The sequence below is a fragment of the Notolabrus celidotus genome, chromosome 6, assembly GCF_009762535.1.
Source record: "Notolabrus celidotus isolate fNotCel1 chromosome 6, fNotCel1.pri, whole genome shotgun sequence".
Lineage (NCBI taxonomy): Eukaryota > Metazoa > Chordata > Actinopteri > Labriformes > Labridae > Notolabrus > Notolabrus celidotus.
The window spans coordinates 3,448,322-3,473,321 of record NC_048277.1 but is presented as its reverse complement, the minus strand read 5'-3'; the positions used below and the strand labels follow the sequence as shown (position 1 = coordinate 3,473,321).

The 25,000-nt window shown below is 42.0% G+C and overlaps 1 protein-coding gene across 1 annotated transcript in view; it reads right to left on the bottom strand.

Moving 5' to 3' along the window:
* mbtps1 (membrane-bound transcription factor peptidase, site 1) overlaps positions 1–25,000 on the bottom strand; it is a 45,735-nt gene that overhangs the window by 10,809 nt on the left and 9,926 nt on the right. Inside the window, exons 2-11 of the mRNA XM_034685602.1 lie at positions 20,427–21,023; positions 17,250–17,510; positions 13,715–13,927; positions 13,422–13,532; positions 13,202–13,311; positions 9,934–10,050; positions 9,138–9,205; positions 6,932–7,034; positions 4,269–4,420; positions 2,052–2,213 (exon numbers count right to left, since the gene is read on the bottom strand). Coding sequence (XP_034541493.1) covers positions 2,052–2,213; positions 4,269–4,420; positions 6,932–7,034; positions 9,138–9,205; positions 9,934–10,050; positions 13,202–13,311; positions 13,422–13,532; positions 13,715–13,927; positions 17,250–17,510; positions 20,427–20,658 — 1,529 coding nt within the window. The 5' untranslated portion in view covers positions 20,659–21,023. The remainder of the gene's footprint in view (positions 1–2,051; positions 2,214–4,268; positions 4,421–6,931; positions 7,035–9,137; positions 9,206–9,933; positions 10,051–13,201; positions 13,312–13,421; positions 13,533–13,714; positions 13,928–17,249; positions 17,511–20,426; positions 21,024–25,000) is intronic.

Below are 25,000 nucleotides of genomic sequence, written 5' to 3'. Positions count from 1 at the left end.
CTGAGCCCAAATTCTTCAGGCTTTGAGATGATTCATCAGGATTAAGGACAGAGATCAAAATACAACATGAACCCATCAGAGTGGTTATTTGGTGGGCACGTTACACTGACAGTAAGAGGTAATACTGCTGATATATTTCAGTGTGATACAGCAGGTGTTAATGTAAGGGCTTTAAGGTTTAGTTGAGTCCAGTATATTAAGTCCTAATACATTTCTGAAACCACCTATTGAGAATAACCCACTTCACTTGATGTTTCACTTTGAAGAGCCTCCCTGTACGCCCGTAATCGTGGAGTGATTGAGATGTTCAGTGAAGTACTCCTCCAAATGATGACTGTGATTCTGCCTCTTTGAGCTCTTTGAACCCTTCCTGTAGAGAGACGGCTGCAGCAGTACTGGCCTGGTCTCTTTGTGAGGGACTTTACCCCTGAACTACGTGCTTTTCGTAGTTAATCTCCCCCCTAGTAGTACTTTTCATAGGCGCCAGGACTTTTGGGGGGCAGGGCCTGCAATGCTGAACGTGTCTGATTGGTAGATTAACACAATAACATCACACACATCTGTGATTCACTTGATTTCTCTTTCTTTCATTAGTTTTGATTTGTTCTATCTTTTTTGTATGTGTGTGTACTTTTCAAAAGAAGAAGCTGTGATTCTCTTGATTTAGCAGCTTGTAACAGTAGTCTTCTCTCAGCCCACCGTGAATGCGTCTCTCCCGGTGTTATGGTTTTAAAAGTGACCCTGTAAACTGGAGACCTTCAGCTGAACTTGTCAGAGTTTGTGGAGTTTACACAGCTGTTGAAACACAGAGGGATTTCCTGGGAATGCAAACCAGGGGTGCAGCTTGCTCGGCTGGAAGTGAAGCTTCCACCAAAGCGTCTGCCCCCTGGTGGCTGGCTGCAGTATAGGTCAAAAACTCTGTCTCCCCCATTCATTTGAATGGGGCTGCAGTCAAATTTAAAAAAATAAATACACGTGGTACGAATGTTTCTCACATCCGTATGCTGTGGTGATATGTAGTTATTATTTGACTGTTTTGTGTTCAAGGCCTCTTTTTTCTGAACAGTTTCTTTTTCGTCAGTTATTAGAGGTTAAAAAACGGGGTTTTACTTCCGGGTTTGCTTTATTTGACAGCTACTGTAAAGGGAAACTCCATATGATCTTGTGACGCCAGATTTTAGGGCGAAGCTTGTTACCGTGCCGACACAGAAATTACCGTGGCAACCACAGAAATTCTCTACAGCGCAGACTCTGGCTGAACAATGGCTGCGCATTGGAACAGGGTTTTTTGGCTTCAAAACTGTACAACTGGAAAAGGCGGAGCAACGCTGTCCATTTCATGTACAGTCTATGATGCAAACTAGTTTCGTTTTTATTAAGATTTCAAAATATCCTCATCAAATATTTAATGATCGTCTAAAGATGTTTATGAGGGATGTATCTGGCTGAAAGTCTCCAGTTAACAGGGTCGCTGTTTAAAACAGAACACCGTCCGATCTCTGCCACGGCTTTTTGAGTTCAAAAGGATTTTAAAGCCGTGTTGAAACGTCTTTGCTACTCGCGCTTGTCTCCTCTCACGTGTTGATTCAGTGAATCCATCTGTGATGAAATATAGCACCATCTAAAACAGACCAGCTGAGTCTCTTCATGCTAACAGGCTCACTGTTGTGTTGCTCATAATGATACCTGCCTGTCTGTCTGCTTCTATGGTGTTATCTGTGATGAATGGCATTCGTCTTTGTTTTACTGCCCTCTACTGGTCTGGTGGTGTAGTGCATTTACTTTATTTTTTCTCCATCCATCACTGGCCTGATTTACACAATCTACCCGGGACTTCAGCCCGCGGTTGAAACACAGACAACAATGGGGGCACAGGAACCGTTTAGTTCAGGGTAAAGTAGTTCTGAGGGCTTAAAGACCCTGGAACTCTTGGTCGAAATGCACCTTAATTTCTGTCTATAAGCATGTGGACACAATACTTATGGGACCTATGAGTCCTGATACGATCAGTGTGGCTGTGATCCTCAGTGCTCATTCAGGATGCTGTCTACCTGGCCTGGGGTCTATAACTGTTGAGGATCTGGTAGGCTCTGATCAGGTCCAGCTTCCCATGGCCCTGCTCGAACATGTTGACCCCTGGCAGCCTACGGGCGGAGGCGATCAGAGCCTGCTTCATAGACGCCGGGTTCACCAGCTCCCTGTTCAGGACCGTGCTGTAGGATAGAGAAGGGGGCTGGGTTAGATTCACTAGCACTTTGTTCACAACAGAGATGGGGAACAGTAGGGGGGAAGGGTCCGATCCAGGTTTCGCTCAGACCAGGTTGTGTTCAGAGTGTCCGCTTTAAATCAGCTTTAAAGTGTCTTCCTTTCCTTGAGTACTACCTGGCTATGTTCTCTGTAGGCAGTACAGGCTCTCTGCTGAGGTAACATAGCATGCACACAGCCTGAAGCATAAAGCCTGAGCTAGAACTCATACCTGATATCTGTAACTGGAGCTAACTTTAACAAAAGAAAGTCAGGGTGTTGGTTGAACTTGCTTTGAAGTACACGACCATCAGTGAAGGGAGAGGTGTCTGATTTCAACAACAGTTATACATCAAGGAGGCTTTCAGCATGTGAGGCAGGATATCGACAGGCTGAGAATAATACCCGACATTAATCTGAGACACGCCTCCTTCCTCGGGGACACATAAACCTGCCTGTTCACGGAGGATTACAGCACAAGAGACGAGAAACCTCTGATGTCAACTTCCTCTGAGGCCGGCTGGAACAGCAGCAGTGCTTTCAGATCCTACTGTCCATGTCAGTGTGGGAGGTACAGGCTGTGTAGTGGTTATGCTCACTATGTAGTTTGATTCAAAGTGTAGGGCATTGAGTTTTTCTCATTAATGTCACTCAGACAATCCTGTTGTGTAGCTGTTTTTATGATGTACTGTTGTTTCTAACAGTTGTCTCCTGCTCAGGGATTACAGATGCAAATTAGCACACAGCTAACTCTGGTGCAGCTACCTGTCAAACCAGGAAAAGGCGACAGGAGCTCCGCAGCTCAGCATTTAGATCATTAAAATGCAACCTTCAAAGTTCAAAAGAGAAGTTTTTATGTCCTTATTACAGAATACAACTTAGAGCACACAGTTTTGGCTGCTTTACATTTTAAATACTTCAAGTTTAAATGTTAAAAATCTATATATAGCTTGATTTTTACGTAATCATTATTCCAAACAGTCTCTGAAGAGCAAATATCATGCTTCTACACACTGCTTCTACATACAGCGAGCTCTCTGTGTGTTCTCAAAAGTAAACTGAAGACTTACCATTTTAATCTGGCTGTTAATGTGGAATCATTTATTTTTAGCCCTGGACTGCATAATAACCATTATTACCACTGTTTTAGCATCATTGTTATTTATTTGAATCTATCTTATTTTATGTTGTTTTATCTTTATGTTATTTTTCTCTGGTATTTACCTGATTTTATTGTATTGATTTTATTTTAATTATTTGATTGATTTGTCTGGAACTTATCTGATTTTATTTGATTGATTTTATCGTAATTACTTTATTATAAGTAATGTAATTATTTTATTTTTTGTATTTCATTTTTCTATCCTCTTTCTTGTTTGAGTCTTAGTATATTTTTACCTCTTTCTGTTGTTTTCTGTCACTCTGTTCTTTTGTGAAGCACTTTGGGCTGCATGCTTGAATGTATGAAAGATGATCTATAAATATAAATGAGTTGAGTTACAGTAATCCTGCATTCATTAACCCTTCAAACTTTTGAATGTGCAGCTTAGACACTGGTAACACTAACGCAGACACCCTCACACAGGTTTCTGATCGGGTCTTATCAGTCCCCCAGTCCTAATGTGATTTGCAACACCTCTATAATTTAACTGTTTACTGGAGGAAAGTAAAAATCACAAGTCTGCCTTTTACTTAGGGCATTAAACTCAACATAAATAAAGAATTAAAGGGGTTGCTCTGTGTGTTGCTCATAATTCTGCATTTTATAAAGCTACCGTTGCTTTAACGGGCAGGAGGCAGCAGAGTCATCAGCCTCACATGGGAGGCAGTTTAGGGTCAGAGAACCAGTACCTGTTTGTGTGCTACAGTTTACAGCAGCATACACAATTGCAGTGAACATGAACGGTCATGTGATGTATGTTTTCAGGAATAAGTATGTCTGGAACCTAAAGCTGCAATATATGGCCAGTGTGTCCATAAAACAGAGCAAGTAATGAAAACATATTGTAATTTATAAAGCTTACCTGGCCAGGAGAGTGACGGCTCCAGCCACCACAGGGGAGGCCACACTGGTGCCAGAGAGAGAGCGACATCCCTCCTTCATCCCTGATCCCCGGACTCCAGATCCGTAGGTGACAATGTCAGGCTTTACCCTGCCATAGCCTCCTGGAAGCTCCTGCACATACAGAGATAAAAGATGGGTCAGATTAAGACAGAGCTAACTGACTAACTGGAAAAGCATAGAAAGGTACCCTACAGCCAATATCTACTGAAGGTTTGGCCCTTTAGAGTGTACTTTGTGAGGTATGCCAGATTTCTTTAAATGGTGTTTTGTACGACCTCATGTTTTTATAGAACAAAGGCAAACATCAGATATTATTATTATGTTCATCTGCACACTGGCTTAGGCACCTTTATTTATGTCTATTAATAATTGTTATCCTTCTTGTTCAGATGTATTTATTCAGAATTTTAGATTCAGATGTAGGATTCTACATGAAAAAGTGTTTTAATACAAACTTAAAAAGTTTGTGAAGGTTCATCTCTCTGTCCCCACAACATCAGTCTCGGGTACCGTGGTTCAAAATTTCGGAGATTCGTGGATTTGATAAGGCACCAAGCGTGCCGGATACGGCCCTGGTGGTGAAGCTTTCAGCAGTGTGTCTGCCCCCTGGTGGCTGGCTGCAGTATAGGTGAAAAAATCTGTCAACCTTTAAAAAATAAATACACGTCGTACGAATGTTTCTCCCTTCCGTATGCTGTGGTGATATGTAGTTAGTATTTGACTGTTTTGTGTCCAAGGCCTCTTTTTCCTGAAAAGTTTCTTTTTCGTTAGTTATTAGAGTTCAAAAAACGGGGTTTTACTTCCGGGTTTCCTTTGATTCACAGCCGCCGTAGAGGGAAACTTCAAAGGGCACACAGCGTCTTGTGACGTTACACTGTAGGGCGGAGCTTGTTACAGTGGCTTCACAGGCTCTGGCTGCACAATGGCGGCGCCCAGGAGCGGGATTTTTTAGCTTCAGAACTGTACAACGGGAAGAGGCGGAGCAACGCTGTCCATTTTTATTTACAGTCTATGTAAGGCACGTGCATTTCAGTTCCTAACAGCGTCGTAAATCTTTCAGGATTAAACCTCAGTGAGAATTCTGCAGTCCACGGAAAGTTTTTCTCATCTGTCAGAACCAAGTGGCAACTTCCAGTCTAAAAATATGAGTCCAATGCGGAAGTGCTAAAATCTGCAGTTCATTGAAGATCCGCTTGAGGCTGACTCCGGAAGTACCGGAAACTACATACACACCAATTCAAAGAAGACGATCTTTACAGCAGAAATAAACACGTTTATTGGCCTGGTACAAAAAACGTGTAGTCTGGATAGCTCATTTCTCGATCGGCACACACTGTACGGGGGGTGAATTTTTTTCTAACCCAGCAATTTCGAAGATATCAAGATTACGAGTCTTCCAATGAGAGGCACAGCTGACTTGATTGACAGGTGGGAACACTGTAGCTGTTGGCGAGGAGGCTCAAATCCCAATCATCACAATCGCTCGACAGCAGCAATATGGCTCCCACCGACGATTGGCCTCAAAACAGCGCTTCAGAAACAGATGTGAAACTAAATTTTTACCCTCTATTGGCGCTTGGAGGGTGTTCATTTTACACCCTGTGTAGAGCCATATGAATGAGGAGGAAAAGGAGGAAAGTCTCCTCATCTTTGAAACAGTATGTGGATATTATTAATATTATTAGTTCATATTCTAATGTGTTTTGTCATATTTTAAATTAATTTATTTAAATAATTGCTTTAGTTTTTAATTTTCCTTGTTGATCTCTATATGAGAAAGAAATGTTTAATGAAGTAAAAAATCCTTGTCACAGTCGTCAGTTCACTTTTCAGAGCCTAAAGCCTGATTTATACTTCTGCGTCGAATCGACGGTGTAGCCTACTCCGGAGGTCCGCGTAGCTCTTGTACCTACGCAGATCAGAATCAGGAATCAACAAGAACCAGAATCGATTACATTTAAATGTTCCCCAACCCTATACATCATCACGGAGTCACACTTTGTCAGTCTGCAGCTACTTTAAAACTCTGCTCTGTTAGAATATACTTTAGGCACTGATAACGTTCTTTCAATAAATGTCACTGTGATTGGAGGAAGGAAGAAGAAAGCAGGAATAATAACTGAACTTAGAAGAGAAAAAGAAGAGAGGGAGGTGGAAGAAATGAAGTTAACTTTGAAATATGTTTGATGTCTCCTGCTCTGAGGTCTGAGTCTACGTTAGAGGGACTCCTGTTCCTCCGGCCTTGTGGTGTCTGGCTGACGGTGGCTGAGGGGGCCACGGAGACTGACTTGATTTGAGAGTGGAGCCTTTATCAGATGTCTGCTTTGGGCTCTGACTGATAAAAAAGAGGAGTGTGTGTGTGTGTGTGTGTGTGTGTGTGTGTGTGTGTGTGTGTGTGTGTGTGTGTGTGTGTGTGTGTGTGTGTGTGTGTGTGTGTGTGTGTGTGTGTGCACGTAAGAAAGGTTGATTGGATGTGGATGAGGGATCAGGAGCTTACATTATGGTTGACTAACTCCTGCAGCAGAGGGCCGGTCTCTGAGGTAGATGTCTCCTCGGAAACTGATAAAGGATGTGATTTGTGTGTCTGTGTCGGGCTGAGTGTGAGTCTCTAGAGTTCCTCACCCAGGTGGTCATGCCTCTGGAGGAAAACCGGGCAATGTTGTCCTCAAAGTCGATCCCTCCGACCCCGATCACATCCATCTGGTCTGCTGGGTTGTTCAGAGTGCTGAGGAAGAGGAGCTTACTTTACTTCATTTGCGAGACTTGATGGAACAATCTGCAGTTACATGTCAGCACTCAAACACGAGAGACCGTCTGTCCTTTTGTCCTTTGTATGCTATATATAAGTCATAGAAAATTTAGCTATACAACCTCTATTCCAACGTACCTGTTTTCATGAAGGCTGAATAAAATACTCCTCAAAATGTGCCAGGACGTCAATCATGATATCATATTTATGGTTTCCTATGTATTATAGTCAGTGGTAGTGACAATACGCTTCATTCACCAACATCCGCTTCAGAGGTTTCCCTAATTTCTAAAGTCTACGTCAGATTCATGACGTGTTTTTAAACGGCAGAATTGTTCCACCTGTGTTCTTAAATTCATGAATGCCGCATCCTTGTAAGTTTCTCACTCCTAAACATGTGCAGTATGCGTTCCACCAATTCATCAACATCAACAACTGCACCTTCCCCACAGCTCCCCTGTCCCAAGGCATCCCCCAGGGTTCGGTGCTTGGTCCCCTCCTCTTTATTCTCTACATTCTCCCAATCGGTAAAATCATCCATGGTCACGGTCTCCGCTTCCACTGCTACGCTGACGACATCCAACTTTACATCTACACCAAGTCCATCACTGCTCCAACCCTCTCCACCCTGACCAACTGCCTTACCGAAATTAAATCCTGGATGCAAAAAACTACCTCCAACTCAACTGTGAAAAATCTGACCTCTTAATCATCGGTCCCAAATCCCTCACCACAACCACCAACAACTCCAACCTCTCTATCCACAATGCTTCCCTCACCCCGTCCTCACATGTTCACAACCTCTGTATTATTTTTGACTCCCATCTCACTCTGGAACATCACATCAACCACATCACCAAAACTGCCTTCTTCCACCTGAAACATATCGCCCGTCTCTGTCCATCTCTCTCCTTTTCCACCGCTGAAACCCTGATCCACTCCTTTGTCACTTCCAGACTCGACTACAGTAATAGCATCTTCTACAGCCTTCCTTCAAAACAACTCAACAAACTACAATATATCCAGAACTCTGCCGCCCGCCTGCTCACCCACACCCGCTCCCGTGACCACATCACCCCTCCAAAACCTCCACTGGCTCCCTATCAAACAGCAAATACATTTTAAAATCCTCCTCCATAACCAGGCCCCCTCTTACCTTACAGACCTGCTCCACCACCACACCCCCTCCCATAACCTCCGATCATACAGCACCCACCTCCTCTCCCTACCTACTGACACCAAGCACCGAACCTGGGGGATAGAGCTTTCTTTTGGTATGCTCTTTATTGTTTTTACTATCCACTTTACTGCTGTGACACTGTACATTTCCCCCTTGTGGCATCTTGTACATCAGGTTAATATTTAATGTTTCATGTCTGTAGATCTATATCTGGACAGTAAATTTAACATTTTGCAATATAAAACAAACATTTCATGATTGAAATAAAAGTGGACTTCATTTAAATCATGTATTTATAATTGTCTCTGTGCTAAATAAAGGAAAACACTATACCCAATACTTGCACTCTGACATGTCAGCCCTCAGAGTGCAACAGAGTGCTCCCGAGTGTTCTTGGATTTTGTTCTTGGGTACGAATAAATCCCAGATAAGAAAACTTTGGCGAGTTTCAGAATCTTCTTAAAAACCTTATAAGAACAAATTTTTTTTTAAGAAAGGTTGGTGAATGAGGCTGAATATTATTTTCAAAGTTAAATATTGATACAAAATTCCAGACCAATATTTTGTCACACTCGTTTTTAATAATCTCGGGATATTAAATACTGGGAAAAGCAAAAATAAACTCCAAGAGTTGCAAATGTTGAACGTGTGTCATCCCACCGTGTGCAGCCACCGATAATGTCTGAACCAGAGATGAAGAGCACTTTAAAAACTCCTTTAGTTAAGAACAAGTCCTTCTCTTTTTCTTTATGTGCTCGTTTAAGACTTCAAAAGACCTTTAAAGGAAGAGATGAGATGATCGAAGGTCACAATATTTAAAGATGCGGGTGCAGACTTGGCCTACTGGTTAAGATGCGCACCTAAGTCCCTTTGTTTAAAAGTGAGAGTGATTAGCTTACCCATACAGAGGTCCATCGTTACCGATAGCAGAAACCATGATCACCCTGTTGGCAGTGAGCTCCCAGACCTGTCAATGAAACATGAAGATTAAGTTGTTGTGAAGTGAGCTACATTTGATTATAAGGTCTGATCTTCTTTACTCAGACTGGAATAACATCACACTGAACAAAAAGAGCTGGAGTGCTGACTCTGGTAGGCTTCAGTCATTTTCGAAGAATACTTTCAGAGGCTTTACTTTTGTTCTCATCATTCAGACTTCTCCTTTTACTCTCTACCCTTAAACCTTTATGATATGCTGATTTACACACCTGCTGTTCAGGATGTAATTCACTAAATAACCTGATCAGATACTTCAACATTCAGCATTCCTGCTACCTGAAATATAACATGTGAAATACTTTGTCTCTGTCCCAGAACTCTCCTGGTCTGACCTCCTTTTGATGACAGGTGACCTGCTTCTGAACCGGCTCATTAACAAACTGAGAAGAGGATGTAACGTATCTTTTATATGAGTACCTTTGGTTACCTGCCAAGCCGTGCTGGAGAGAGAAGGTGGCATGTGGCAGTATAAACTACAAGGATGTCCCTCTGAGGCAGTGTTGTTTAGTAACAGCTGTGAGCTTATATATAATAAAAAGCATAGATTATTTATGTTGACGTGTAACACCTATCACTTATTTGACTGTGAGCAGACCAGGTCTCATCCAGCTTCTCTAAGTTTGATCATAAACATCACCAAGCTTTTTTCAGACAGCATAACTCATCCCTGTTTCTACACAAGGACCGTCTCTTCACCTTATCAACAAAGGGATGGTCCATGAAGTCCGGCCCCCCGATGCTGAGGTTCAGAACATCGATCTTCTTCAGGATGGCGTAGTTAAAAGCATCGAGGAACCACGAGGTGTACGATACCTGGAGTGGGAGGGAATGCAAATATATCAAATATTGGAATTCAAATAGATCATGTGACAGATTTTGAGGTCTCATCGACTCATGGGGAGGAGTTTCTGGTTATTCTGTCGTCAGGTCAACTTTTCTATCAGGTGACCCAGATCCTTTAACAAATAACTTAATGTTCAACTCGGACATGATGGACAGAAGTTTGAATTCACTGTACTTAAAGAACAAGGTGAGGTAAAAGTTCAGAGGGTGACTGTGGCCCCTCTACCTCTCTGTAGAAGGTGGAACAGTGTGAAGACTGAGCCATTGAGCTGGCATTTGAGGTATTAACAGAGGCCTCCAGGAGGTGAAATTGCATCAGTAAGAGAGCGCTGGCAGGACGCAACAATGCTGTGTGTGTGTGTGTGTGTGTGTGTGTGTGTGTGTGTGTGTGTGTGTGTGTGTGTGTGTGTGTGTGTGTGTGTGTGTGTGTGTGTGTGTGTGACTGCAGCACAGTTTGGTGCAGCTTTAATACAGTCGTGTTTGGTCCAGTGTGACAGGAGGAGGCAGAGGAGCTTTGTTAAATCAATGTTAGAGCTCATAACACTGCCGGATGAGATTAACAAAAGGAACAGTTAACTAAGTTTGTTTTAATCTCTAGTTTCACATTTGTATAAAGTAAAATAGAAATTGTTCAGATTTTGGTAAATGCAATTATCATATTCTTATAGAAATTCAGATGAGAGGACGACAACCCCCCCCTGCTCTAATAAATTAACATGACGTGGTTTTTTAGCATTTAACCCAAAATTATTACCCAGCTTTCTTACTGATCTTCAGGCTGTGTAAGATATTAACTTTCACTACATGAGCAACACCAGAGACAAGCTGATCACATGTCATGTCAAACCAATTCAAGGAAAAGAGTTCAGACACATTTAGCTTCTGCTTAGCTTCTGTTAGAAAACAATGTGGCTAAAACGTTAGCTTCATTTAGCATGCTAAATCAGCAGGCTACAGATGTTTCCATATTGGATCCTGTCCATCAATCTGATGAAGGAGCGGAGCAGGTGAGAGAAACTTTAGGTGAGTGATCTCTACAAAGAAAGTTAAACCATGAGCGGTGGTGATGATAGCAGCAGGGTTCAAAGTTGTGACATTAGTTTCTTTTTAAAGGTGTGTGAACCTCAGAGCTCAGAGAAGAAGGAGAGCTGAATGAGGACAGTTTCATGTTCAATCCACCAAAAAAGGCAGAGAAGAATCCAGCCATCCAATCCATCTGGGACTATTTTTAAAAACTGTAAACATAAATCATTTAAATCAATAAATAATCTTTAATCAATGTTTTTAACAACGTGTTTGTATCTGAAGTTAGTAGCCGGGGAATAAACACTTCGCATCAGGGTCTTGTCTCACCTTGTCAAGATTTTATTTCCCATCACTTCCTGCTAACCATACACTATCCCTTACATAACAAACTATTCCCTTAAAGCTGGGGTTGGTAGTCAGATTTAGATCCACTTTTTGTTATGCTGGTTAAAATGATCTTTATGTCCCGATGGTAATCAATACATAATGTGTCAAAAACAATCCACAGCATCCCATCCACCTCCACACCATCAGAGAGGATATCTCAAAGACAGGATTTACAGTCAACAAAGCAAGGAGCGCACTTCTGCCCGTACACACGATGGTTTTCCTCGTGTACAATTTGAAAAGACTCAAGCGGACAAAGACGCGATGAAAGACTGTTTTAAAAGGTTCTGTTAAGAGATTTAAAAACCGTTTAGCTGGTTCAGGTTTGATTTTGAACATTATACAAATGTTTAGCCTTAAGTTGGACAAACTACCCTCCACAGTGCTGCTCTCCTCTGTGTGAACACTGTTTAAATATCTCCTGATTCCTTTCTCTATAGTGGAGCGTTGTTCCATGTTTAACGGATGGTGGCCTTATTTGAATTTTCTCTCCTTCATCACCTCGTTGTTTTTGCAATATAGATTTAAAAAATCTAAGTTTATACTTATAATATTCTGTTGTCCCTTTTACTTTAAGCTATGAGTCTCTTAATTGTAAAGGGTTATGTGTAATATTGTCATGCGGTCACCATCATGCAGACTTTGGATCAATAAGGAAAAACAACAATCATTCGACTATTCATCCACTATGGGCAAAATCTGATGAATCAGATTCGACTAAGCAAATCCTTAGTCGGGCTCACCCCTAATTGCAACAATCAAAAAAACTGTCAAATACTGTCCAGAAAATTATCCTGGGTAGTTTCCGATTTCACAAACACAAAACGTGTCATTAATAGCACGCCAAAACAGTCAACAGCATTTAAAAGCATTTGTGTTAAAGCTGGGGTTGGTAATCAGATTTAGATCCACTTTTTGTTATACTGGTTAAAATTATTATTATTATGTCCTGATGGTAATCAATACATAATGTGTTCTTAAAAAAGAGGTAATAAAAGCTGCTATCTACAGCCGGAGTAAACCTGGGAGAACACCAACCAATCCCTGCCATCAGGAGCCAAATGATGAAACCAATCAAATCCTGTCCTGCCGTTCTGCCCGCCTCCTGCAGAGCGTACATTTCATGTTTGTTTGTGTTTTTAACTTTCACTATGAGAATGTTTTGGTGTTTTCTTACCGCTGAGTGAGACATGAGTTGACGTAGTGCAAAACACAAACCATGTGCTGAGGACCAGTTTTGAATCAGTCACCATCATATGGTCGTGAATCAGCGGCGCTTGTGCATGCGAGCGGGGGCGTTGTTTTGGAGGAGCTCCGAGGGGAGGGGGGGAGGGGTTAGACGGAGTCCTGAGGACATGCTACATTCAAATTCATGCTAGTTTTCCGTGACTACCAACGCGGCACACAATTAAAAAACAAAGGTGACTTTCTGACAGCAAAGTCAATTCTAAGCAGGGTTTACACTTATACTGATTTTAGTGTTTGGGACAGACTTTGTTAAAATCATTTAAAGTAGTTGGTAAAGCCGACTTCATCTGCAGCTGTTGATAGCCTTTACGTTTCAGTTCATCAGCTGGTTTCTCAATAAAGAGGCTGAGAGGCTACAGGTGTCTCATACAACCCTCAAAGAACTGACTATCCCTTTAACTCTTGTAGCAAACACATTACTGGATTCATATTTATACAACTTTGAGGTTATTTAATGTACCTGGTTGTTGGTGAACACTCTGAAGATGTGCAGCTCTGAGTCCGGGGCAAAGCCCTGACACTCTCTCATACTGGCGATGACTCCAGCTACAAAAGTGCCATGACCCAGACCTGGAAGACAAGACAAGAGACACATCAGCACCTAATCATCCTCTCTCTTAGTAACGATGATGATGGCAAAGTTAAAGTAGTAAATGATAAAAACAACTCTTCGTCCTCACCATCATCTAGAGTCTTTTCATTTGTCCAGTTGGTCCTCTCTTTTACGTTTTTAAAATGCGGATGTTTCTCACTCAGGCCTGTATCAAAGACCGCCACCTTCACACCTGATCCTGTGCACACACAAGAAGAAGATCCAATGAGTTCACATAAAAAAAAACTGCACCAATAAGTTCAGGTTCACAGAAGAGCAATCTTTAATGTTTGATTCATCAAGCAAAGACTTTGTCAGTTTGATGTTAGTGTAAGTCCCCTTCCACTTCCTGCCCCTCAAGTCAAAGGTTAAAGGTCTAACCCGTGTGTCCCATCTGCCAGAGCACGTCTGCCTGCAGGATCTGGGCGACATGGCGGGGGATTGCCCGTAGCAGACGCCGGCTGGAGTGGCGACCGGTGGCGTGCCAGAACCCTGAACCCAGTGACAGGCTGGTTCGTCGGAAAGTGCGGGATGATTGCCACGATTGCCATTTAGCCCCACGGGTGGTGTTACAGGGTGCAGCAGGCTCAGGTGCTACAGAAAGAAAACAACAGCAGATGAGTTAAAGGTCATTGAAATGAAAGTCTTCTACCTTCTGTATTTAGTGGAGTACAGGTTCAGTCAGTAACATCATCCCTCTCTTTTTTTCTAAGTGGAAAGTCAACTTGGACTCCCAGAGGGCTTCACTGATGAGACTGCTTAATTCACACTTCTTCAAGTGCTGCAGTAAATCAATAGAAGTTGTTACTGCTGTCTACCAGAGCAGCCCCTCTCCCAGACAGCACAGTCTCTGTTAACCTAATCCTCCTCATCGGGGTGAGTCAGTTTTCTCTCATTGTGTTCCTCTTTCTCTCTCCACTCTAATCTTCATTATGCCTCCCTGCTGAGATGTGATCCAACAGCCTCATGCAAACAATCTTATTACAGTCTGATTCACTATGAAAGAAAACATTATCATGATGTCACTGACAAAAAGTGAGGTCCTCTATCACTCCTCCTGATTAACTCTCTCACTCTGTGGTCACTGCATGGACGAGTAGGGGTGTAACAAGATCTGGTGCCACTGAATCAAGCAATAGTAAAGCGTGACGATATTTGTTGTTGAGTTAATAAACTTCAAACAAGATTCATTCATATCACATGGTTTTTCCTTCTTATTATTACCCAGCTTTTTAAAAATGTTTCTGGTTGTGTAAGATGCTTGATTCTGATTGGTCAAAACCCCTTGACGACAGTTATTAACTTTCACTATCATGAGCAACACCAGAGACAAACTGATCACACGTCATGTCAAATCAATCAGTGGAAAAGAGTTCAGACACATTTAGCTTCTGCTTGTTGACACCATAGACCATAAGTTGAGGTAAAACCGTTAGCTTCCGTTAGCATCATATTGGTAAACAATGAAGCCAAAGCGTTGGTTTCAGTTAGCATGCTAATTCTTCATTCTGTAAGATGAGAGTCCTGCTTGGGTGAGGAAGTAAACTTCTCTCTGTCTTCATAAGCACAATCAGATTGTACATGAGAGTGATGACACTGACAGTGCTTACATTTTGTTCCTGTGTTTACTGAATTCAGTGATTCATGCTGAGTCAGGAAGTAGTTAAACATTTGAAAATGAAGCTGCAATGATTTGTATTCTGTGACTTTCATTGACACATACAAGACTAGACAATAACCATAGAGCTTTCTGGAGTCCCTGAGCTCAATTGTCTCGTAGGTTCCTTTGGATCTCTGACAGACTGCCTGCCAGACTCCAGCTGCTACAACTCAACTATCCATCTCACCACTATCATCTCTCTCTCTCCAACACGGTCTCAGCTTGGGATGTAAACAATTAATCCAGTATCGGTTAATTGATTGTTAAGAACTTACTCGAAACACACATTTTTGTTTTACATTTTCTGTCACATGGAACAAACATCATGTGGTCTCATATAACATTCAGCTATCAGGGAGGTGTTTGATATTAAAGCATGTTTGATGTGAATCAGCTGTTAAAGGTGTTGCACACAGCAGAGACGCTCAGCTGGCAGCTGCAGCTGTGCGTCAGGTCTCCACAAGCGCTTTTTAAAAGAGGATCAATACGCAACTGCTGCCAACAACGACCCGGACAGGATGGTTGACCACTTTAAAACAGGACATTTCCCCACCTGTGGATACAAAACCGCCTGACCGCGTACACGTTTATTTTTCTCAATAAGAACGAGTAGACAGAAAACTGGACACTGTGAGTCTGAAGTACTTTTCTGTTAGTAGTCTGAGTCTTCACATTATAAGACTATGTCCATGGAGATTTTTTTTATGAGCCTGATCGTTGATAATCAGTGTTAAACATGTATCCGTATTCAATACTGTCAGTTATATACATTTTGTTGTTGTGGAAAATATAATTCAGGGGAAAAATACATATTTGGCATTGTTTTTGACGTAAGAATAACAATGTTTTTTTTATTGATTAATAGATAATTGATCGTTAACATTTCCAAAAATCACAGAAAAAACTGAAACATGTACATCCTAGTCTCAGCAGATGTGTGTCTAACATGAGTCTGGTCCTGCTGGAGGTTTCTGCCTGTTAAAGGAAGTTTGTCCTTGCCACTGTAACTCGCTAAATGCTACAAAGTGCTCTGCTCATGGTGGATTAAGATGAGATCAGACTGAGTCCTGTCTGTAAGATGGGACCGGATCTGATCCTGTCTGGATGTTGGGTCTTTGTTAATAATAGAACATAGAGTACGGTCTAGACCTGCTCTGTTTGGAAAGAGTCTGAGGAGAACATTTGTTGGGATTTGGCGCTGTATAAATAAAGATTGATTGATTGATTCACTAGAGATGAATAAACGTTTGTTTTTCCAGCCGTATAACTCATCATGAAGTTTTCTTAAAACCACTGTTGAATATCGTCTCATCTCATTTTTGTGAACCCTATATCCCGAGTCTATTTCCCGCCACCTCATGTGCTCACATAATGACCTTTGAGTTATGTGGACATTCTTTCAAATGTGTCCCACTCTTTAAATAGGCCCAGTATTAATCAAGACAAGAATAAGAGCAACAAGAGAGGCTGATTAATGACAGTTTGCTTCCACTGAACACAGTGCACGTAAATCATTTATATCAATCACTCATGCTCAGAGAAAGTTCTCACACCTCACTGAACAAACTATATGGTCACTTAATGAGCTACACATATCAAGACTTGCTCTCCAGTATTTCCTTTAGCTTCCCCCGATTGAACGTGTTTAAGTTCTTGATAAATTGTGGCACTACAATATGGCCACCCACGTCTGTTGGCAACAACAACCATGAAGAACAAATGTCTTTAGCTTAAGAAAATGCTGTTTCAGATCTTTGAACGTTTGATCAGGATTTGAAAGTTAAATCTTTCTTGTTCCAGGTCAGAAAGCCCCGGACATAAAAGGCTTTATGCTCTACACATGGCCTTCATCTTGTTCCTGCTTGTGTCTGTGGGCTGGGGGCACACTGAAGTCTTTCATCCAGTGCCAAGTACGGCCCCCCTCCCCCCCACACATGGGCGGGCAGGCCCTACCACACTGACCAACTCACCGAGCCCCTCCTGGGGAGAGCAAACACAGACGTTCTCTGTCCTTCTCTCCATCCCCCAACACCAACACTCCCTGTCCGACATCACCCCCCTCAGAGGGCCTGACTTTCACAGGAAGATACACAACCCTTTCTCACTACTACACACAGTGTGTAGAGCAAAGCCCGGAGTACTGTGTCCTCTGATTTAACAAACAAAGAGACTTTACAGACATAATTCTTTCTTTGGTGGACATGCCGACTTTAGAACACAGCTATTCACTTTTTAGAACATCTTGTCCAGACTTACAGGGAACGTATTTGAGCACGCGGAACACTTTGCGTTGCGGCGTCACCCTTTTGATGTACGGGTGGTCCTCTAGAGTCTTCAGACTGCTGGGAGAAGGTTGACTTAAGTGGACCAGCTCAAAGTCACTGGGGAAGTTGGACGCTGGGTTTTCCCGAGGAACGATGTGCCACTCCACCGCCTCGGCCCCGTTCCTCAGGGCGCTGCTGATGTACAGGCTGCGAGCTTTGGCTGAGAAATACCCTGTAAATCCTACAATGTACTCTGTGGAGACAGAAAGGTGAGAGGTCAACATTTGGACAAACAGTCAGAGCAGAATATGTGCCAATAAAAGGTTAACAGGTTCCAGCTCTTTGTTCTAACCAGGGGTGCAGCTCGCTCAGCTGGAAGTGAAGCTTCCACAAAAACTGCTCCCCCTGGTGGCCGGCTGCAGTATATGTCAAAAACTCTGTCTCCCCCATTCATTTGAATGGGGCTGCGGTCAAACTTTAAAGGTGACATATCATGCAAAATTGACTTTTTAATGGTTCTCTACCTGAAATATGTGTCCCTGGCATGTCTACAAACCCCCCGAGAATGAAAAAAAATCCATTCTGCCCCTGTTCTGATTTCTCCACCTTTCTGTAAATGTGTGTGAAACGAGCCGTTTCAGACTTCAGTGTTTTTGTTACGTAACAACAATATCTGGTCTGTCACGGAGTCAGAGCTCGGAGCTTGTTCAGCCCATAGACTGTATAAAATAATACTGAATCCCCCCTCCGTTTTTCATTACCTGCACAAATGTGTGCTAACAAGGAGCTTAGGAGGTAGGCATGCTAGTTGTAGGCTGTCTTAATAAACACAAAGGTCGGTTTGACTCCCCACGTCTGCAGATTTGAAGATATAGTGGATGATTTTTATTTATCATGGATAAGTGCTAGCGCTAGTTAGCATAGCTACATAGCTACATGTCATAGCTGTAGCTGTGTAGCAAGACACACACGTCGACATACTGACAAATAAAACAACAAGAAACACTAAATCTGTGACCAATCCTTCAGAAAAGGTCCTGCTGCCTTTCTGGCAGAGGTCGGTTTTACTCCCCACGTCTGCAGATTTGAAGATCTAGTGGATGATTTTTATTTATCATGGATAAGTGCTAGCGCTAGTTAGCATAGCTACATAGCTACATGTCATAGCTGTAGCTGTGTAGCAAGACACACACGTCGACATACTGACAAATAAAACAACAAGAAACACTAAATCTGTGACCAATCCTTCAGAAAAGGTCCCGCTGCCTTTCTGGCAGAGGTCGGTTTTACTCCCCACGTCTGCAGATTTGAAGATCTAGTGGATGATTTTTATTTATCATGGATAAGTGCTAGCGCTAATTAGCAAAGCCACATAGCTACATGTTCATAGCTGTAGCTGTAGCTGTGTACCAAGACACACTTCTACATACTGACAAATAAAACAACAAGAAACACTAAATCTGTGACCAATCCTTCAGAAAGGTCCTGCTACAGGCGCCTCTCCGTCAGGATCAGATTCAGAGGGTTGAAGTAACGCGATCTCTGAGCAGCCGTGTATATTCAGCCAACATGTAAACATTAGATCAACGTGCTGGACAGCCGAGGCACATCCACTTCCTGAGGGGGCGTGGTCAGAGAGAAAACGGAGTGTTCTGAGGAGGGCTGAAGAAGAGGGTTTTTCAGGCAGACCAAAATCCGATTTCAAAGTGTTTTTTTGAGCATAAACTTTAAAGACATGTTTTGGGGACCTCTTAGACCAATATATATTGATGAAAAAAGCGTGATATGTCCCCTTTAAAAAATAAATACAAGTCGTACAAATGTTTCTCTCATCCGTATGCTGTGGTGATATGTAGTTAGTATTTGACTGTTTTGTGTTCAAGGCCTCTTTTTTCTGAACAGTTTCTTTTTCGTCAGTTATTAGAGGTTAAAAAAACGGGGTTTTACATCTGGATTCACTTTGATTGACAGCTACCTTAAGGTGGGTACACACTACAGGATAATCGGGCTGATTTCTGTCCCGATCTCCCCCTTACAATCAAAGCCAGCAAAGGCCCGATTGTCTGATGTTTGCAAACAACATGGTGTCTGATGTTCCTGTGGTGTGGGGCGTGTTAAGAGTGATTCTGTCCGGTCGGAGCTGCTCTGAAGGCCTCAGAAGGAGAGATCGTAAATAATGAACATGTTTAATACTTGCGAATAGAAATCCTGTAGTGTGTGTGGGATGCTCTGAGAGGAGCCGAGCATGCACAGTGTGTAACTTCACTTGTACCGGAGCAAAAGCCAATCAAGACGTGAGCTGACTCAGCTGACTGACGGAAGAGGAAGTACAAACAAACAAAAACATGGTGGTGGCGAAAACTCACCGCTGTAATGAATACAACTCACGCTGTAATGCATACAGCCTACATTCCTGTCGTCTCCATGACTTTTTTTCAAACCGTTTTTCTTTTATGTGTTTTTTCAGAAGGTAAGAGGCCGAAAACAATCATTGCTTCTTCCTGTTGGTCTGCTATGATTATTTGCACTGAAGTCACGTTTTATTATGCAAGTTTTGGAATATTGAGTGTGAAGAACCTGACTCTCTGCTGAAGAATGATCTTATAGTGTGTGGTGTGCTCCGTAGTGCACACCACACACTATAAGATCAGAAGAGAGAGATCTTGTGCGATCTGTCTTTTGTTGTCATCAAGTGTGTGCTCTCTAAATGTGTGAAGGTTTGAAGAATCCCATAATGTGTGCCAGCCATTAGAGAGAAACTCCATATGATCTTGTGACGCTACGCTGTAGGGCAGAGCTCGTTACCATTGGCAACACAGAAATGACCATGGCAACACAGAAATTCTCTACTGCGCAGACTCTGGCTGCAGAAAAATGTATAAGATGGCAGCGCTCAGGGACGGGTTTTTTTGGCTTCAAAACCGTTCAATGGGAAAAGGCTGACAGTCTATGGTTACAACACATCCGACGAGAAGTTCAGGTGATATAAATCTGTCTTATTCTGAAGAGATGGACGATTAACAAGCCCCATCAATTCATACTGTGTCTGATCACAACATGAAGGTTTAACATTGGTTAAAGTCACTCATGTGCCTCTTTGTTGTTCCAGTCATCGTACCTTATTAAGACAATTAAAGCATAAAGACTCGTATGAACAGTTTCTTCTTACCGTGCTCTACCACCTTGGAGGAGAACTCCAGTTTGAGGGTAATCTGGGAGGAACAGTTGGAGCCGGATGATGAAGGCAGAGGTTCTAAATTGAGGGTGGGGTCAGAGTCAGATTTGGCTCCCCTCGTCAGCTCCATGCCCACAAGAGGCAGAAAGCCCAGCAGCAGCCCCAACAACATGGAAGCCCACACAGGAAGCAGGAGCATTTTGAGTCGTGAAGAAGTACAAACCATCAGTTTGACCAGGAACGTCCGGACTCCAGCAGCAGGTGTGCTGGTTCAGATAAAGGTGAGCAGCTAAAACCTGGTTCAAGTCAGTGGTTAGGACAGAGCATTTCAGGTCCAGAGCTCCAAAAATGAGTCCATACTGCAAACAGCCCGGGCAGCTAGATTAATTTCTTTCTACGTTTCCTCTCCATGGTGAAGTCCAGGGTGAAGGTCAGTGGCACTGCCAGAGTAGGAACACATGTGCCATTTTAAAAATTGGAGGTAGCAGCCAGTAAGAGCAGTGGGTGAGCGGCAGCACGGTGGGAGCAGCAATGAACAAGGATGCTGGTGTTGATTTCAAGTCCAACTGCAGCTCTTCCTTTCTTTGTTATCTGGAATAAAAAGAGAAAACAAACGAATGAGTTCAACTTTCCTTTACCACCACCAAAAATAATCATACGCTAGTCAGACTGAGTGAAACTGCAAATACAGAGGTCACTGAATGCACCATCCACTGGTGTTGGTGCAAAACAATCACTCACATCTACAATTTATGAAGCTATCAGCTGTCTAACAATTAATTATTTCTTTAGAATCTATCACATGATTGTCCATACGTAACTTGCAATTCATCCCATTTAATCGCACAGTTTTATGTCTTCTAAATGCACCTTAAAGAGATATTTTTTAAAGTTTTTAAATTTCGTTTTGAAACATCCCCCGGCAAACAGGCCCAACATGAACCTAACCCAAGTATAGTGGGACCCACATAACTAGTGAGTGGGCAGTTACCTTCCGCTGTTTTAAGTAGTAGTTTCTACTATATATATATATATATAGCAACTCTTTGTACCTGAATAACTGTTCTGTACAGAACATTACTATTTGTACATGTTTGTTGATTTTTACCTAATCTATTTGAATTGTATTTTATTAATTTTCTATTATGATCATTATTGTTTTAAAGCTGTTGGTCATTACTGTTGATATTATTTGTGTAGTCGCTGTCACTGTGTTTATTATATTTTATATTCTTCTACTCGTCATTCAGACTGTACAACAGGTTTGTGGGAGGGGGGAGGGGAGGGAGGCGCTCCCTCTCTCTCTTATTCTCCTCTATCCCTCTTTCCAGACCCAACTCGGTCGAGGCAGATGGCTGTCTAACATGAGTCTGGTTCTGCTCGAGGTTTCTGCCTGTTAAAGGAAGTTTGTCCTCTCCGCTGTAACTAGCTAAATACTGTGAGGTGCAATGCTCATGGTGGATTAAGGTGGGGTCAGACTGAGTCTTATCCTGTCTTGGTGTTGGGTCTCTGATCATTTAACATAGAGTGGTCTAGACCTGCTCTGTTTGTAGGAGTCTTGAGATAATGTTTGTTGTGGTTTGGCGCGATACAAATAAAGATTGATTGATTGTTCTAGTTCATATATGTTCAGAAAAACTATACTGTGATTTATACCTGCTTTTTGAAAACACAAAAAATATTTAAAAACATTTTTTTTTCAAAAGTTTTGAAAAATTGTTAAAAATGTGGGATTGGACAAATGCATAATTTGTCTATTATTATTGCAACAATCAAAAAAACTGTCAATTACTGTCCAGAAAAAAATTATCCTGGGTAGTTTCCGATTTCACAAACACAAAACGTGTTCTTAATCGCACGCTAAAACAGTCAACAGCATTTAAAATAATTTGTCTTAAAGCTGGGGTTGGTAGTCAGATTTAGATCTACTTTTTGTCATACTGGTTAAAATGATCTTTCTGTCCTGATGTCAATCAATACATAATGTGTTCTTAAAAAAGAGGTAAAAAAAAGCTGCTATCTACAGCCGGATTAAACCTGGGAAAACACCAACCAATCCCTGCCATCAGGAGCCAAATGATGAAACCAATCAAATCCCGTCCTGCCGTTCTGCCCGCCTCCTGCGTGTACATTTCCCTGGCGTGTACTCCCCGTCCCCTGCCTCTGCTTCCCCTGACTCTACTGACTGCCCCTCTCGCTCGACCTCGGGCCTGTCCCCTCTGACCCGATGAGGTGCTTTGCTCAGGACTGTAGTCTGGATCAGAGTCTAAAAAGCTCTCACCACGGGGGCTCTGACAAGCAGAAGAATTAATGACATTTAGTAAGTCTTACAGAAAATGTAGATGTACTATATGTATAATAGCTTTTCTCCTGATATCGTGTCACCGGTACAACTGGATAATGCTAGCATGATAGTTGTGAGTACTAACAGCAGCCATGTTTGTTTGTGTTTTTAACTTTCACTATGAGAATGTTTTGGTGTTTTCTTACCGCTGACTGAGACATGAGTTGACGTAGTGCAAAACACAAACCATGTGCTGAGGACCGGTTTTGAATCAGTCACCATCACATGGTCATGAATCAGCGGCGCTCGTGCATGTGAGCAGGGGCGTCGTTTTGGAGGAGCTCCGAGGGGAGGGGGGGAGGGGTCAGACGGAGTCCTGAGGAAATGCTACATTCAAATTCATGCAAGTTTTCCGTGACTACCAACCCTAGCTTTAACACCTTATTATCGTTATAACTTTGAAAGCCCTGAGATGAAGCACATTCACTGATCTCAATGTCAAAGAAAAAATCTGGAAACCATCTTTAACTGTCATCCTCCTCGACCTGAAGAAGTGAATCATGTTAGCGCCCAATGCCAACAAATCATTCAGTTTGCATTGGGCACTACTCTGAACTCAAGACCACTTAGTGACTCCAGATGAGGGAGAGAGAGGCGTTTATTTAACTGTATCATCAGTATAAAAATCTAACTTTTTATAATCAGAAATATATAAAGTTTACAAATAATAGCCAGTGAGGGAAGACTTTTTTATCATTTTAAAAAATAGAACACAAATGATAAATCCTTTACATTTTGCTGTATTATTTTCAAACTATTTAAGATGTAGAAAGAAGCCCTGTTCACACATGCTGCAGCTCAGACAATTTCCTGACATCATCCAGGCTGTAAGGGGCCATGTGTAAACACAAGAATGAGTTCGAATCGGTTTTCCGTTAAGCTCATGTGTGAACTCAGCTGGTAGAAGTCTCACAGGGAGCGAGTGGGGGAGGAAATGAAGTCGTTCTCATTGAGCTGAGCTTTACTGCGTCACACTCTCACTGCCTGCTTCCGACGCCTGATAATCTCCTGTGAAGCACGTGCGTTCTTGAAAAATATCAGAGCCTGAGTGTCCTGAAACGATCGAGCGAAGGTCAGGAGTTCATGTGTGGTAGGAGCATGTTAGGTAAGGTCTGATCCACAGAGACGGAGGCCTTAGAGGCATGTAAGAAAGTGCAACACAGCGCTCTGAGTCAGTGGCATCTATGATGTCTAGGGATGTAAGGATATATCACAAGACGGTAAAAATCAATACAAATAAGGGTGGATTAAAATTGATTCAACAAAATTTGTATTGGGATATTATTCTTAAACAGTAAAAGGCGCTATCTGCATTTCACTCTGCTTGTTCAACATCATGAAGTCTCTTGCGCTGCTCTCTCGTCACTCGCTGAGTGGAGGTGTTTTAAGTTTAAAGCATGTTTCAGAATCAGCTGACTGAAGGTGTTGCTCACAGCAGAGACGCTCAGCTGGGGGCTGCAGCTGAGTGACAGGTCTCCACGAGCACTTTTTTTCTCCGCCGCCGCCGGACTGATTATGACCCGGTTGCGCTCCCGGCTGACACCTGACCACGTTCACATGCTTATTTTTTCTCAATAAGAACGAGTAGACAGAAAACTAGTCACTGTGAGTCTGAAGTACTTCTCTGTTAGTAGTCTCAGCCTTCACTTTATAAGACTATGTCCGCGTAGAATACTTTTATGAGCCTGATCGTTGACATTCTGCGTGTCAAACATGTACCAGTATTCAATACCGTCAGTTATATTCATTTTGTTGCTTTAGAAAATACAATTTAGGGGGAAAACAACGTATTTGGCCTTGTTTTTGACGTAAGAATAATAATGTTTTGTTTTTTAATCAATTAATCGATAATTGAACGTTAACATTTACAAAAATCGATCACAGAAAATATTTAAAATGTACATCCCTAATCTGATCCGTAGCTGTTTAATACCGTCAGTAATATACACTGTGTCGTGAAGGAGAATTTGATTTAGGGAAAAAATGCATTTGGCATTATTTTTGACATAGCAAACTTTCATGTTTTTTTAATGATTAAATGATAATTGATCATTAACATTTCCAAAGATCGATCACGGAAAATACTTGAAATTGACATCCCTAATTTAAAGAGATTGACCTTATTTGTTTTAATATTTAATACTTTTATTTGAGAATCGTTCACTTTCCATTTTTCTAGAATTGTTCTGAAATTTTCCAACAAGGTATTTTTGTATGGGGATTT